We start from the raw sequence: 16,636 nt of genomic DNA, 5'->3' as shown, positions 1-16,636 counted from the left end.
TGTGTATGTCTGTGTCTGTGTGTACCTGTGTGCCTGTGTGCATCTCTTATGTGTGCTGTTGTATGTCTATGTGTCCATGTGTCTTTGTGTGTCTGCGTGTCTATCTGTGTGTGTATGTCCATGTGTGTGTCTGTGTGTGTGACTGTGTTTCTGTGTGTGTGTTCCTGTATCCCAGGATCGATGCTGGCCTTTGGGCGAGTCAGCACTGGGCCTCCGTGTCCAGATGGAGGCAGACCAACACGCAGCGTGGTCACATGTGTGTATGCACAGAAGACACACGCCTGTGAAGGCAGCGGTGCACGGCCTTAGTGTCCGTGTGGCACTGTGCCCAGCGTCCGGGTACCTGGCCTAGCAGTGCCGTTACCTCCTCTACCTGTGGGGTGCTTGCTTCTTCTCGCTGACCCTTCTGTTCAGCACACAGATAGGAGGACCGTGGGTATCTGCCATTTTTCTCCTCTGAAATGGAAACTGGGCCTCCATAGAGCCACGCTGGCCTCCTTCCCAAGTGGAGGGTCGGGTCTCCACGGAGCCGGCCCTCCCCCGCAGCCTATCACACATCTATTTGTGTCACTGTCAGATGAAAGGATTTCCGGCTGAAGGACTGGGAGCTGGGATAGAAAATGCCCATGCAAATTCAGGCTAGCCCATTTAATGTCCACAGTAGACCAGTATTTAAAAAGACTGAGGTGGAACTTTCCAGGCCATTCACCCCTCCACGCCCCCACCCAACACAGACCCCAGCCAGAGGGGAGGGGGCAGAGTTGGGGTCTCTGAGACGGCCTTAGCCAGTGCTCTTGTGGTTCCCCCTGCTGCCTGGGAAGAAGGCGAGCTGTGTTCAGACACTCTGGACTGCTCCAGAGGGACAAGCGGTGCAGCCCGAGAGCAGTGGTCTTCAGGAATGTGGCAGGAACTCTGCTGGTCTGGACTGTGAGGGGCTTTAGAGGCTTCTAGATAGAGCTCAAAGCCAATTAACTTCCTTCCATTCCTCCCACTTGTGGGAGAGTAAATGAGCAAGACACTAAAGAGATTCAGTTATGACCCCAGGACGGGAGACTGAGAAGTGTCCTTTGCTTGGGAAATGCATTAAAATCATTGAGCCCAAAGCTCTGTAGCTTACGAATGTTCTGGCAGATAACTGGACATCTTGACAAAGGTGTGTCTTTAACATATTTAAATTAGTGTGCAAGAAGAGCCGGTGTTTGCTCGGCGATTTTATTTTTCAGGGCGACCAGTCTGCTTTAGCAGCGCTACCCTTCACCTCTTCTACTCAGTGGGGGCCCTGGACAGAGGGGAAGTGGAGTCACAAGGCCGCAGTAGGGGTGAATGTGTCAAGGAGGGGGGAGCTGCTTTTGGGGTGGGGGCGGGGTGGAGGGCGATGATTGAGAAACGCAAAGGGGCAGGGAGCGAGGGGGACTGGAGAAGGGGAAGAGAAGAAAGAGAAAGCCCGAAATGATCGAAATATCAAATAAAATCAAATCAGAAAACCAAAGGCAGGCAAATGGCTAAACGCACAGCCTGACGGCAGCAGCATACTTACGAAGAATGACGTGGGTGATAACGAGTGCAAATATAAAGACTGTCAGGAAAGACAGAGATAAAATAAACATATAAAAAAATCTGTAGTTTCTTTTCCCCACACAGTTGCCTACCCAGGGACAGTGGTGATCAAAACGTTCTGAAATGAGAGGCAGAAAAAAAAAATATGGACATCAATTAATAAAATGGCTCTTCACATGAGGGAAACCCTCCTCCCCGCCCCGGCGTCTGATAATACAACTAAACGCCACCAGAGGATGGACTTCCAGATGCACGACCCACATTAAAGCTCCCCATCCAAATATTTCAAGAACATAATCATTCCTTCACCAGAACTTAGCTGTTTTGAAAAAAATAGAGCGTGCAATCTTTTCAGATGGCAGCTTGGAGAGATGGGACCACAGACCCTCGTCAGGGGGAAAGATTCGCCTTTTGTGGAAAACACCTGTTTGGCTCACAGAACAGTCTTGTCTTAAACTGGTGCTAGCACCTTCGGTGTTCAGAGTTGAGGGCTCACAGGGGCCTGAGAATGACGGGGTGGGGGGGGGCACACCTCCTTCCACGCCAGCTACGGCTGTTTGCTACGCGGGGAACTGATATCATTTGCAAAAGTGGCCCATGACCTTCAAGTGGCTTGAAGGACACGGCATCTTTGAGCACAGGATTCTCAGCTTCCTTACCTGCAGACAGCTCTTTCTGGAGCCCTCATGGGGCTAACTGTCTGGGCAAGCATTTGTGAGGACGCATCTCAGAGTTTGTCAAGAGAAGTCACACATGTGAACACCTGTCCTTGAGACACCCCGTGAGGAAAATGGTGACGTCCCCTGCTCACAGGGGACACGTGACGGCATTGGGAGAAGGGACCCTGACTGGGACGGCAGAGGGGCTGGGAGGAGCTCTCCCAGGCTCTGCAACAAAGCGCTGGCTCGGGTGCTCTCAGACCGTTACCCTGCACCCCGAGAACCTGGAGAATCAACACACAATAACGGTGTTTAAACTAGGTCAGGAGGCCGAGGTGTCCCCCATATGCCCGCGCCACTGGCTGCTACGGGCACCCCTCCCACATCCCCACAGGAAGCCATGTCGCTTCCCCAGCAGAAGGAAGCAGGGGGCGCCTCCTGAGCCACGGGGTCCCCGCCAGGGTGGTGTAGGGGTGCTGGCTTTGATCTACAGCCCGTGCGGCTGGCCACAGCCTGTCCTTTCCGACCTGACCTCCCCTGCCGTTTCCCAGCTAACCACTCTGTTGGTCAGCAACTCAGAGCTGCTTAAGCTCGACAGCACGAACCAGGCTCGTGGCTCGGGGAGCTGCACGTGAAATCTGTCCATGGCGACTCCCCCGCCTTGGCAAAGTGGGGCCGTTTCTGCGGGACTGAGCCCGCCTGCCCTGGCGGGGTGTGGGGCGCGTGAGGGCTCAGCTCTGCTCCCCACAGGCTGTCCCGGGCTCAGCGTCTGCCAGCCTGCGCACTTAAAATCCCTGCAGGTGCTTTAAAAAGAAGGGGTGCTGGACGAGGCGAGGCAGACCACAGCTCCTGGAGGGCGCTTCGCCCTTCTGCTGCCCCAGGAGCCGCTCACCTCGCAGGTGTCTAGCGAGAGCTTGTTTCTCTCAAGGGCGGGAGGATGCCTGAGGCTCGGTGCAGAGCGGCTGTGGGGGTCACGCCGTCTGCAGAGACAGCTGAGCAGAGGACCTGAAGGGAAACCTCAGAGAGCCTGCCCTGGTGCGGCAAGCAACTCCTCCCGGTGCCAGAGGGGTCCAGAACCATCTTCCCCCACGGGCCTCTTTGGCAGTGGGGTGTTTTGAGCCGAAGGCCATCCAGACCCGGGAAGAAGTCAACAGAAACTTCTGGCTCTGTCCTGGCTACCTAGAAGAATTCAGACAGGGGCCTTGTCCACAGGGAGCGACAGCCAGGAATGACCTCTGCCCGCCAGCTCCTCTGCAGTGGCTGCTCCCTTGGAAGTGCCAGGCCCCCCCACGCCTCAGCCAGGCTGCACGAGGGCTCATTTCCCCTCCCCGCCTTCCAACGTGTCACACAGACCGGCTTCTGTCCAGGAAATTAAATTTGTTTTCCCCTGTAAGCTGACTTGTGTCAATTTAATTATTAGGCCAGAGAAGGGAGCCTGGAAGCGCCGAGAAACATCCCCAGCACACACAGAGTACCCCGTGAGTTACCCCTCACATGCGCTGCCAGGCCCGCACCCCTGGGGCCGTCAGCCCCGGAGGGGGCAAACTCGAGGCACCCACCCTCCAGGCTGCCCGGTGGGGACGCAGCAAGAGAAGGCCCGCGGGGTCCCCCGGGCCCCTAAGACTCGGCTGTCGTTGGGAAACCTCCTTCCCTGCTCAGAGGACAGACAGCGCAGGGAGCAGGAGCCAGTCGGAAGAAGGCGGCGCAGAGTTCACGCTGTGCGGGACCTCGGTCCCCGCGAACCCTGATCTCCAGGCCCCAAAGGGCTGGTGGGGGGCCTGTCGCAGAGAGCAGGTAGCCTGGGGGCGGGGGGCTGGCCGCCACCCGGACACCCTTGCCGCACGGGCCGAGGTCTCGGGCCGATGTCTCGGGGGCCACCGCAGGTCATTTTTGGCTTAGACGCTGGCCTTTCAGCAACGCTGTGCTCGCTCCGTCTCCGAGGGAGGCAGAGTAGCCACAGGGGAGGCCACAAGACCACTGGTCATGGGGTGGGGCCGCTCGGGAAGCTGTGGCGCCTCAGAGCGGGCGTGGACACCTGGCTCCCGTAGCTGGGGGCGCTCCCGCTTGAAGCCGGCCCACGGGAACCCTCTCCGCTGACACCGACCCTCCAAAGGCTGAGCTCACCGAGGACGCTTTCACGTGTCTGCACGGTGACTACACGGTGGACAGTGGGCCTCAGATACTGGCCGCCACTCTGGGATAACAGAGGCCCGTCTGTCCCGGCACCTCCCGCCCGCGGGCTCCCAGGCCCTCTGCCCCGCCCCCCTCCCCGGGGCTGGCCCCTCTCCTCGGGCTCTCTCTCCCCACCCCCCTTCCCGGGCAATCCCCTTCATCCCAAGGTCCAAAGGCCAACTGCACCCCAAAGACACCAACATGCTGCCTGTACCCAAGTCCTATCAGCTATTTCTCTTGTCCCAAATCATCTGATTTGTTTTTCACTCTCGCCCTCTTCCAGCCCCACTGCAAGCCTTTAGTCAGTAGGTGCCAAGCGGCTGACAGGCCCTCACACTCGCAGGAGACGCCCACGCAGCAAGGACCCCGCCTGCCCCCGCACAGCCGCACAGCCGAGCAGAACCGAAGGCCTCGCTCCGTCTGCGTCTGCCCCAGGACGACCCGCCCACACCGGCTCCTGGGCGTCTCCCCGGTGCCAGCAGCTCCAGGTCTAAGATCCCACACTCCATGGCAGCTCAAGGGATGGCTGGTCTCATTTGCCAGGAACTGCTCGTCTTATGTGCGAGGACACTTTATAATCAGGCTCCAGAATACTCCAGCCCCAACGAGTGAACTCCTCCCAGAGGAGGAGCGAATCACGCGTGTCTCTGCCACTCTCCCACGCTGGCCGCAGCCACGTGCTCCTCTGTGGGTCAAGGACACACACGGGAATGGCGCGGGGGTACCTGCCCCTGCGGGGGGCGGCCTTCCGCTCGGGAGGGGCTTGAGTACACCCAGGAGCAGCGGAGGCTTGGGACTGCAGGAGGCCGTGCTGTCCAGTTTCCAGGGAGCGAGAGCAGAAGCACGCTGGGCACAGGCTGAGCTGGCGAGAGGCCAGCGCGGCGCACCAGCAGCTCCCGGGGCCAGGGAAGGTGTAACTGGCTGGGAGAACATCTGGAGGAGGAGGGAGAAAGCACAGCTGGCGGAGCCGGGGGATGCCCCTGCTCCTCTGAGAAGCGTCAGATAACTTCTTTGAGGTCAGTGCCTGCACTTTCTGGGGTCCAATATGCTAGGGGTGGCAGGGGGTGGGGGGTAGGAGGTTCTTTAGCAAAATACATTGGGGTTACTGCCACGTCCTGACTCTGAAGCCCGGGCCCACCAGGAGCCTCAGTGGCACCATCTCTGGAGTTCCTAGGCAGGGCTCTGTCCCCACGCCACGTGCGTCTGTGCTGAGCTTTGCTGCACGCTGGGGCAGGGCCTGGGGGGAGGGGCACAGGTAGGCCCAGGCTGCGGAACCTAGAAGGTTCTCCAGCAGTGAGAGGTCAGCTTAGTTAGCCGGGCAGGCCCTGGCTACACCACCTGTGCTGATTTACCCCTCTTTCCCTGGTGAGGCCCGAGGTGAGACGCCACTTCTGGCCACGCTCTTAGCCCTGAGTCCTGCCAACGGGCTGGCAGTGGCAGCCATCAACACAGATGCGCCAAGGGAGGAGATGCCTTTGCTGCCCTCGGTGGGCTCTGAATGGCCAGTCGCTGCTCCTGGCCGGAGGCCGGGAACACGGGGAAGTGCTGGTGAAGGGTGAGATCGGGTGTGCCAGGCGCAGAGGAGGTGGGGCGGGGCCACCTGAAGGCACCCTGAGATGCAGCAGCCGGAAGAGCTCCCCACTGCTGTGGGTGCGACCACTCAAGGAGAGACAGGGCCTCTGGCCGTTCCCGCCAGCGCTGGTGCAGTCAGAGCCCTGCAGCCTCAGATCTGGGCCTCTGGGAGACCAGAGGCTGCAGGGGGGATTTCAAGCCAGCTTGGAAAGGTCACCTGCTCTTTGATCCCAAGTGGGGAAGATGGTCCTGTTAAAATGGGAAGGTGGCTGAGAAGGAGCCACAGTGCGATCTGTTAATACGAAAGTCTAGATAATCATGAAACGAATGCTAGAGCTGGCGGTTAAAGCTTTCCCCATTTGCCTCTGGCCACGACTTTACAACTCCAAGCACGGCCTGCCTGGAGGTGCCATCCCCATGCGCTGCAGGAGAGGGGCCACGGAGCCAGGTGGGGATGCCCACCCGCTGCCCTGGGCTGGGCCGGGCCGGCAGGTGCCTGCGTCCTCAGCTTAAAGGCAGCGCGCGTTTCTGGAAGAAGCGGAATAGGAAAGAGGCCTTGAGCATACGGAGAAGCGGAGCAGCGTTGAAACGGCACAGCGGTGGGAAATCTCACTGACATGTTAGGGAAAAGTATTCGCAGAAGCTGTTGACGCCCCTGAGAATGTGAAGAATCTGAAGTGTCTCAGAAGTCTCTCCAAGAAAGGTTCCTTAGAGAGGGGTCCAGGGATGGGTGGCAGTCATCTCCTCAGGCCGGCACGGAGGCCCAGAAAATTCCCATTTTCCATCCACATGGTGACCCCATCCATGTGTGTGTGGGGGGGCGTGGGCTGGTCTAGAGAAGGGGAGTAACACCCCGCTTCCTTCGCCAAGAGTGTCCTGAGAGCCATGGGATGTGAGAACCAAGCCAACATTTAAAACTTCTCATTTAAATGTTAACGGCATTTAAATTATGCTAAAAGCTCTTAGAGGTATGAAGTGGAAAATTACTTTTTCTTTAAACCTGGGGTTTTTTTACCTCCAAAATTAGCAAATTCTTGTCTTAGGAGGTCTCTTGTTTTTTCAGAAGGATGAAGGTTGCCATATAGTGGTACATACTGTTATCTGACCTTTATGAGTTCCATGAAATTCACAAGATTATGTCATGGAACATTAAAGTATTAATTAAGCTAGGTAACAATCAGAGGCCACAATCTCAGATCCTAAATAATCCAGCTGTTCTAAATCCTTCGGTAAAGCCTAAATTGTAACTGTGGTCAAGGGCTGGTGGGTTTCCGGAAAGCACCTTCCCTCGAGGTGAGCAGCCGCCTTATCTGCAGCCACCAGCCCTGCAGCCTTTGTTCCCAGCCCTGGCCTCAGACACGCAGCGCCAGCCTCCTCCTCAGACGGGACCTGCTCCGCCTGCCTCTGCCAAGCCGCGCGTGCAGAGCCTCCTTCCTTTCTGAACCCCTGCCTGGCTGTGGCCTCCGTGCACGGGTTTCGGGTGCAGGGTCCGTAACACGACGGTTCCCAGTTCCTGACCGGACTTCAGAATTTTACTGCTTCTCCTGGAGTCTGTGAGTTTTCAGGTGTCCTCCTGGGAGGTTTGGGGCGGCAGCTGAGTTTTACTCAGTTGTGTTTGGGAAGGAAACTTTATTTGGTTCCCAGTCGAGAGAACCACTTAGTCACAGAACCGAAACAGCGAAACACCTCTTCCTTTCTGTTTTTTTTTTTTTTTAAGAAAAGTAAAATGGAGAGGTGGGGGTCGAGTGAGCCAGCAGTCTGAATCTCCTTCTTTCCCTCTGCCCCTTCTTTACCTTCTCCTTCACCAATGTCCCGGGCAGCCATGTGCCAGGCGAGGGGACGGAGGGTGGCAACGGGCAGCCGTGACCGGCCCTCCTGGGGCTGACCCCACGCCAGAGGCCCTCGCGGTGTGTCACGCTCTCCTGGCCAGCGCTGTGCCCCGTGTGTGTGGAGCTGGCTGGGCAGAGCCCTGCAGACCAGGGTTTTGGCTTCTTCCCTCAGCCGCCACTAGGAGCGCGCTTTCCAGCGGAGATCCTAGGAGTCCTGCGTTCCTAGGCCTGCACTGGAGCCCGGGCATGGCCGGGAACGCTAGGAGACTCCTGTCTGTCAGGGTGACAGCTGGCAGCGGCCTTGGCCGAGCAAGGGAGCAGACTGGGTGGAGTGGGGTCCACTGGTGGAACACACACAGCGCCCCGGACAGCTGGGTGGGCGCCGGGGGCGGTGCTGATTTGGGAGGTCCTGGAGCTTCCCACGTGGAAACGTCCAGAAAGCAGGTGCACCTGCAAGTCTGGAGCTCTGAGGACAGGTGTGAGCTGCAGGCCTACACTGGAGAGAAAGGCACTAGGCGGGCGGAGGGGAGCAAGGTGCTGAGGTGAGCACGCACGCTCCAGACACCAAGAGCCACATGCACGCTGGGGTAGGAGGACACAGGGATGGGAAGAGTGAGACCAACAGAAACAGATTTTCACGAAACCATTGCCTGTGGCTTTTCTGGGCGGTGGAGAAAAGTATTTTTAAAGCAAGCTGCAGTTTGACAGACAAGAATAAACCCTGCGGCCAGAGAGCACTCTCTGGAACACACTGTGGTGGGTCCTCCCGTTGTCCCTCATCCGCGGGCAAGATCCGCGGGCAAGAGCTAAGCCCTCTGCAGGCCTGGCGGCGTCCTCTGGCTCCTGCCCCCTGCCTGGTGCTCACGTCAGCCACCGGCTCTAGCCCTCCAGTCTGCTGCCCCTTGCGCTCGCCTCTGCCAGGGTGCCGCCCGCCTGCCCACGCAATGCATCCTTCTGCCTGCTCTGTGCCTTGCTCTCCCGCTCCCCCACCCCATGTAGACCTGAGAAGGGTGCTTCTTGCTGTCCTAGAAAGAAATGCTATTATACGTTCCTTTAAAAAGAAATTCAGCACAAACCTCTGGGTGGGTAGAGAAAAGATGTCATAGATCATCTTAAACAGTCTATTTTTGAACAATTTCAGACTCCAAACATGAGTTAGAGGGGTCTTAACTTTGGGGATGGAATCTCTGGTCCCCTTCCCAGAATGCTTTCAGATGGAGAAATGCAAGAGATGACAAAAGAAATCAATACTATTGTTTTCAAAATAACGTACACTGTTGACATCATAAAGCCCAGACTGACTTGTGAGCGCCCCGAATCACGGGCACCGGGTTCCCCGCCACGTGGGTCACAAGTGTAGCAAGCCGCGTGTCTGCATCTGAGCTCCCCCTGTGACTGTGATGTCGCAGGAAGGGAGTTAGAGGTTCTTGGGGTGACTGACACGGTAATGCGCTTCGCTGCCTACAACCATCCTGAAGGAAAGACTCATTCTGGGCCCTAAACTCCACCCGTGGCCCCCAGCCCAGGGCCCTGACGTAAGGCAGGGTCTCGGCTCTGGCCGTGCCGCGTCCAGGGAGGACAGGCCTGAACTGGGTGCGCTTGGCGGTTGGCTCCGCCTCACCTTCGTGCTCCAGGTCTGAGCTCCAACTTGATGCCTGGGGGAGACGTGGCCATCAGGGTGAATGGCTGGACTTTGATCGCACTGGGGGCTCACTGCGTCCACTGACATGGCGGTGTCCCGCCAGCCTCCTGGGGCCTTGTGCTCCGATTAGACAGCTTGCACATTCCATTCTCCCCATGGGTCTGAAAAGGCAGAGGCCCTCTCCAAGCATAGAGAACCTCCCCTAAACTGAAAACTGTGGGTTCCAGCCAGCAAAACCTTCCAGGAGGCAGCCAGACCTTCACAGGCTCCTGGGAGACACTGGACACTCCAGGCCCTGGCAGGTCTCAGAACCCGCTGTGTTCATCATCGTGGGGTGTTCAAATCTCACTTGTCTCCCTGCAAGCCTAGCTGAGCTGTCTCTGCTCCAAGTCTGTGGCTCATGAACCTTTGCACAGAGGCTTCTGCTTCCAGCCTCAGGGCCCTGCCGTCTGGGTCTGGCAAGGCCCCCCCAACCCCGTGCCTCACTCCGACGGCTACTCAGGCCAGCTATGGACGGCACTTCCAGAACCACCTCTGACAGCCAAGGCCGCGGGGAGATACACCGGCACCATACGCTCAAAAGAGCTATTTTAGTAGAAACTGTTTCTAGGTGTTCATTTCACCTCTCTAATCACAAAAGGTAATTACATTTTCAGGTATATTACTAGATTTTAAAATCAATGATTCTTCCTTTTTCCCCAATGTCAAATTTCCATTTCAATGAGTTCTTTCTTGGAAATGCTTTCCAACCTTTCACAAATGGAATATGCCAACCAACTAAATCATTTCCATAGCTCCTTTTAGAATGCGCAAACTTCTATTAAGCTATTAAAACTGCAGCACACCAGTAATTGTTCCCGAACAGAGCTCCAGCCTGCAGCGGCTGAGTCCTGCCCAGCTCCTGCAAACAGTGGGTGGAATTCTGTGAACTGCTTTTGTTTCACACCCAAAAGAGAGCAGCTGGATCCACAGACCCAGCCGACGTCTGGGAAGGGGAAACTTCGCGCTGGGGAGGTGTCTCTGTCCTCCGTCTCCCTGGCTCCCAGGCCGTCGCCGGAGGCCAATTCCAATTCCAAGCAATTGAAGTAAACCACCAACCGGTGGCACCTACCACAGACAAGGTGTCGTTTACAAGGAAGAATGGGGGCCTCCATGTTGTGTAGGGGTCAGTCTCAGGCTGTCACTGCTGCGGCCCCAGTTCGCTCCCCGGCCAGGGCGTGACCCACAGGGCGCAGCAGACCTCTCCCGTCTCATCTCCTCACTGCTCCCCTCAGCAGTGGGTTTCAGTAGATTCCCCTGCTCTGCTTCCTGCTCTGTCTCTCCCCCCTCCCTGCACCTCGGCCTGTACCCCAGTTCTGTATGCATAGCAAATAAATCATTTAAAAGGCAAATAAAAAGACGAGTTAGACACAGGCTCCTCAGAAAGCGACTAGCCTCTGGCTTTCAAATCTCCCTGTCTGTGCCGATAAATAAATACTCACTTTTCTCTCCCTAAGATGAACCTGCCCTGCCCTGCTGACTGGACGAGACACTGCATGCCCTGGCACCCCGCTTCTGGCACTCCGCTCTGTGGGCTGGACCTCTGCAGGTGGATCGTTGGTGGCTTGGTGCTGCACACCTGAGCCATGGTAAACTCCGCTGTGATGTGCTGTTTTTCACTGAAATGGGTTTCACCCAAATTTATCTGTGCATCTTCTGCTATTTTCACTTTCTGTAGTTTCATGCCATGTTTATGTATGTGCGCCAGACACACACATATGGGGACTGAACTTCTGAGGTCCCGCCCTGTGCATGACTCACGTGACCGTTAATGTGATACGTGCAGTGCGTCCTGCCTTGAGTTCGCCTTGGTTGGCTCTTAACAGTGATCCCGGGGACACCTTTGACACGATGCTGCCCATGCTTAGCACAGTGCCTGGCCCATCACTACATGCTGGCGACAAGCAAGGACACTGGAAACTCGGGGGACAGTAAAACCCCATTTGTTTTGGTTCCTGGGGGGATACACCTACCAGCTCCTCCCATTCCCCTCAAATGGTAAACTTTCCCATAGGGAATTGATAATCCTCTCCCCATGCCCAAGTATTTCAAAAGAAATTCCAGAATGTTACTCCCACCCCCGAGGGCCCCGCTCCAACTCCACATCTCAGCCTTGAGCTCTGGGGGCTGAGCACAGCTGGGGAGGGGAGTGGACTCCACCCTGGCTGGGGCCAGGGAGGGACGCTGATGAGCCTGGCCTGGCCCAGACTTCCAGCCGGTTCCCCTCTGCCTCTCACCACACGTCTCCCGGACGCCAGCCAGGCAGGCGCAGCGGGGAGCAGGGAATGCTCCTGCCCAAGCTCAGGAGCCCCCATCACAGAGGAAGCAGCTGCCCAACCCAAGGGGACCTCGTGGGCAGAGGTGTGACTCGGTGCCGCGAGAGAACGAGCCTGGCAAGAGAGAGGAGGGACGAGAAAGGAGTGTAAAGGAATTTTCTAAGTGACAGCAAAGCGTGAGAGTCCGTCGGACCCCGAGGCCCTGCAGAGGGTGTCTGGAAGTGCTGGGCGTCACCCACGTCGGACGTGACAGGAGGGGACAGAAGGGTCGGGGCCTGTGCTGGAGAGGCCCCTGGGGGCAGCCCAGCCGGAGAGCTTCATGCCGGCCCTCGGCCCTGGTGGCCTTTCCAGACGTGGCACCACAGAGGCAGAAGGGCACCCTTGCCAGCCTGGGAAGCAGGTCTGGGCCCCGGGGCCGAGGCCTCCGAGGCCGCTGCTCAGCCTCCAGCTCAGCTGCCTCCTGGCTGGTCGCGGCCAGGCTGCTGTAGACAGGCCTCGTCTCAGTGCTGTGCGAACGACTGAGCCCCCTGCGTGGGGCTCAGTGACTTTGGAGGAGGCCTCGCGTTATTACAGGGCTGGCTGTGTGAGCGGTACCCAGCCCCAGGGAAAGTGACCGGTTACCTGACGCTGGACCAGAGCCCAGTGGACAGACATGCCCAAGACTCTGCCCTGGCCCAGGACGTGGCGGGGCCTGAGGGGCGTAGGCGTCTCACAAGGGCTCTCTCTGCCCTGCAGGCCTCCAGCTCTCTGGCCGTCGGGGGCTCCAGCACCCTGCTCATCACTTGTTTGAATTATTTTAGCATTTGAAAGTTTGCCTGGGTGAAGGAATAATCCAGAGTTCTGTATGTGCAGAAATGATTTGATGGAACGAAGCGGGAGAGCAGTACAGCGAGGCAGAAAGACTTGGGGCGCACACGGACCAGCCACTGTTAGTACCGTGCGCTCCACGTCCCCCCCGCCCCCGCACTGGCTTCCAGACCCGAGGGCCTCGCGTCCCTGGTCGGAGCCGCCTCATTCTCTGCAGCTCCTCGGGCTTCACCTGACTCTTCTCCAGTTACGCTGACAGGAACGGGAGCGCTCGGTGTGTCCCGGGTGTGTCCCGGGTGTGTACGGACTGTACGGGGTGTGGGTACGTGTACCAGGTGTGCCCTGTGTGCCAAGCGCGTCCTGGATGTGTGGCGGGCGTGCGCATTTCCGGTGCGTAACCGGGGTGTGTTTCAGGTCTGCTGCGCGTGCTGAATGTCTGTGCCAGGTCTGCAGGGTGTTACAGGTGTGTGTGTGTGTGTGTGTGCGCGCGTGCCGGGTGCTGTGGGACACTACCTCACGTCATCCCTGACTGGAATCTGCGCAACGGCCCGAGCCCCGCCGCCTGCAGGGGGCGCCTCTGGCCCGCAGCGGTGGAGCAGAGTCCCGCCCCGGGGCGCCAGGCGGAGTCCTTAGCGGCGAGGTGCTGCCTGCTCCCCCATCCCTCCCACCCCCAGTGTGCTTACCAGGGTCTACTTCCCAGGACTGTCGTCAGTCCTCCACTAAAGACACCGAACCCCTCAACTTAGTTCTCAAGCTCATTTCACAAAGAAAAACTCCTTATGGACCATCCAGAAAGCTGTCCCTTTCCAGCACAATGACACCTATTTTCACTCCCAGCAAGAGCACCCCAGACCGCAACCCTGTCTCTCCGCACAGCCTCGCCTGCCCACGTCTCCCATGACGGCACACGCAGGCTGGTGTCATGGGTGGCAAAGTGCGGTCGTGGCGACCAGCAGCCTGGGATACCGGCAAAGCGAGAAGGGGTCCTGGTCGGGACGGACCCTGGGCTGTGTTTTCTCAGTGGGAGCTTCAGCAAGGAAGGGCATTCACACAAGCGCATGCTCCCTTGAGCGGGGTTGATACACAATTTGGGTAAGGGGAATTTTACCCCTAGTCCATCAGGGTTCTTTAAGGAACACGCCAACGGAGGGGGAGGGAACGAACCCTGTGCACTGTCACAAAGTGTTTTGCGGTCAGCTCATGGCATTTTAAAACACTGGAGGGAAGGGCAGTTTTCTCAAGGCAGGAAGGGGGCCCCGAGCCAGGAAATGGAGGTTCAAGACCAGCTGACAGGAATGAATGAGCAGGAAGGGCAGGGATCTGGACGTGGCGGGGGGTGTCCAGTCAGCCCTCCAGGTTTGCCAGGACACCATCCCGTCTACCTGCAGGACCGAGCAAGACATCGGAACTTTGGGAGGAAGCATGCAGGTAGCAGAAGCGTTGTGTATGAAAGTGTGAACTACTGTTCCGAAACTCCATCGACTAAGATCGAAATCACAACCCACGATGGATCCCGGGAATCCCTGTGGATTGTTCCCCTGAAAACACGGAAACCTCTATGCTTCTGCGGCTTGAAAGTGTCAGGATGGGGGCTCTCCCTGGTGGAGCATTATGAAGCTCTCTGCAGCCAGTGCAGCACGAGTCCTCCCCGCCCCGGAGGTGACCCACATGGCGCGGCGGACCTCTCCTGACCCGCCCGCCCTCCGCAGTGTATTTCAGTCGATCCGCCTGTTCTGCTCCCCACTCTCTCTAGTGAATCTTCTCACCTCCCACACCTCTGGCCTGTACCCCAGTTCTGCAAGCACAAATAAATAAATCTTTAAAAAAAAGTGTCAGGATGGGCCTCAGTTGACCCCGGAGCTGAGGTTGCCAGGTAGATTATCAGAAATCAAAAAGGGCCACCACATGTCCCTGTAGAAACCCTGCTGGGACCTGCACCCCAGACCAGCAGAGCCCTAGTCTTCACCCCGGAGAGGCCATGGACCCTGGCGCTGCCCAGAAAGAGCCAGACAGAGGGACCCGGGGCAGAGGTAGCAGCAGCATTAGCGGCCGCCATCAGCGCTCTGCTAGACGGGGGCTTTTCCGGGAGCCCCAACAGCTGTGAGTCGCCTCATCCCTGCACCTCAGGGCCGATGCTGTTCTCTGACCCCACGGTAGGGAGGAGGGAGCCAAGATGGAGCAGTAAGCAGTTCATCGCAGGCACGGGCTTAGCACGTGTGCCCAGACCAGGGTGCCAGGCTCCAGGCCCCACAGCACGGGCTGCCCCGGCACAGGGCCTGTGCGCCACGCGGGGCAAAGACTAAGTGATCAGTCCAGGTTGACGGAGCCAGGCCCGAGAGGGAAAACACGGCCCCTACCAAGCGGCAGATTATTAGCCTTAGGACAAAATAAGGGTCAGGGCGGCACGAGGAAAGGACCGGTCCGGCAGGAAGGCATGCGTCGCAACACTTCATTATCCTTAAGGTGGAGGGAGGCTCCAACCCTTCAGGACTCAGGAAGAGGGTGGCCTTCCATGGTGTCTCTGGGGGCGCCAGGTTCGCTCTGAGGGGCTCTTTCCTTTCAGGCATGAGCTAAGAGCACCTCCAGACCTGCTCTCCAGGCCCACCCGGGCCGCTGCCAGGTGACTTCAAGGGCTGAACCGGCCGGTGGCCCAAGTCCCGTGCTGGGTCGATGGTGGCCCCATTATGGCGCCAAATTTTACAGCTGAGGCCTTGGGGCACCCTCTTTCCCTCCCCAGAGACCCCCCTCTGTCCTAGAGAAAGCACGGAGACGGAACGGCGAGTTTGGGTGTCTCTGGGAGGAGTCAAGAGCGGAACTGAAGACCCACAAGTCTCCTGCCTCTTTTCTTCCACTTGGGGCTTCCTGGGCCCCCAGATGCCCACCTCAAACCCTTCTGAGAAGTTGGCCAGGGCAGGGCCCGCTGGTCGTGCATGGAGGGACCTGAAGGCGAAGGAATTCTGCTTCAGCTGCCCACTGTTGTGACAGTCCACTTGGGAAGGAGCCCAGGGGGGCCTTGTCCCGGGGACGAGAGGGCTTGTAAAGGAAAAAGATTTGGCAACACTAGGCTGCGTGAAGGGGTGTTGGCAGGGAACGAAGGCGCTGCCTCTGAACCATGGGGAGGTGTTCGTTGGAAGCTGGACAGGGGCCCGCACCGAGGAAGTCCGCCCGGAGGAGCCCCTGCTCCCTCCCAGCCCCCCACAACATTCAGGCCGGCGGAGGGCCTCTGCGTTTACTCACCTACGCAGTTATCACAAAGGCTGCAGTGAGAGGTGCGAGGAGGCCGGAAAATCTTGCAGGTGAAACAATATTTAAGTTTCACGGTCTGGCCATTGATGATGACTTCTTTGGTTCTGGGAGGTGGGCGGTACCCCCCTGAACTGGTGCCGTTAGCGATGTCTGGAGGAAAAGGACAAGAACATGTCAAGACCCTTGCTCAGCAGCCCTCCGGCGTGAGCTCCACAGGCTGTGGCCATGGGCTTGGCTTAGGTGGCCTGGAGGATGCAGGTCCCAGCGCGCTGCCCGCTCTGGACTCAGGGCCCCTGACCCTAGGCCCACAGTGGGGAGTCACACAGGTGCCGTGGCCTACGTGGGTGGAGCACACGTGGCCGGCCCATGAGGGGGAGAAGCCCCACGGCCCCACCCACCTTCTCCTTTCCAGTCCTTGAAGTCACCTTGGGGCTGCCAATCAGGTTTGACTGACAGCGCAGAGGAGGCGGCCCTCTGACCTTTTCACTGGCCCAAGTGCTTATGGGATGTCTACTTCCTAAGGCGGGGATCTGCTGACCTCCTGGGGCTCCCCCACGAATGCAGTGGGGACCCGTCTTACCCCGTGTCCTCCCAGTCCAGTTCAGAACCTCCCCACTTGCACACTGGCCTCCTAAAAGATACCAAAAAGGCCTTGGATGGGGCAGGGGGATACATGTAGGCAATATATATCACACATGTCTATGTTTAAACTCATGGAATGCACATTTAAGAAATAAGTTGTTTGTTTATTGTCTGACAGCATCTTTCACTTTTTAGAACCAGTCCAAAAATGTTGAAGAAACTGGCCCTCCCTGGTGGCGCAGCGGGTTAAAGCAC

At 58.0% G+C, this 16,636-nt stretch overlaps 1 protein-coding gene across 6 annotated transcripts in view; it reads right to left on the bottom strand.

Annotated features, from left to right (window-relative positions):
• The window catches only part of ZDHHC14 (zinc finger, DHHC-type containing 14), a 184,086-nt gene that overhangs the window by 29,763 nt on the left and 137,687 nt on the right, over positions 1-16,636 (bottom strand). For 5 of the 6 annotated variants that reach the window (XM_012721990.1, XM_012721999.1, XM_004673952.2 and 2 more), the window contains exons 3-4: positions 15,791-15,949; positions 1,538-1,675 (exon numbers count right to left, since the gene is read on the bottom strand). In XM_012721990.1, the coding sequence (XP_012577444.1) occupies positions 1,538-1,675; positions 15,791-15,949 (297 nt within the window). The remainder of the gene's footprint in view (positions 1-1,537; positions 1,676-15,790; positions 15,950-16,636) is intronic. The other variant, XM_012722003.1, reaches the window with a different exon arrangement.

Source organism: Condylura cristata, unplaced genomic scaffold, assembly GCF_000260355.1.
Source record: "Condylura cristata isolate star-nosed mole 26May11 unplaced genomic scaffold, ConCri1.0 scaffold00001, whole genome shotgun sequence".
NCBI classification, from domain to species: domain Eukaryota; kingdom Metazoa; phylum Chordata; class Mammalia; order Eulipotyphla; family Talpidae; genus Condylura; species Condylura cristata.
Note: the sequence above shows the minus strand (reverse complement) of the source record. Positions and strands in the feature narration are given on the sequence as shown.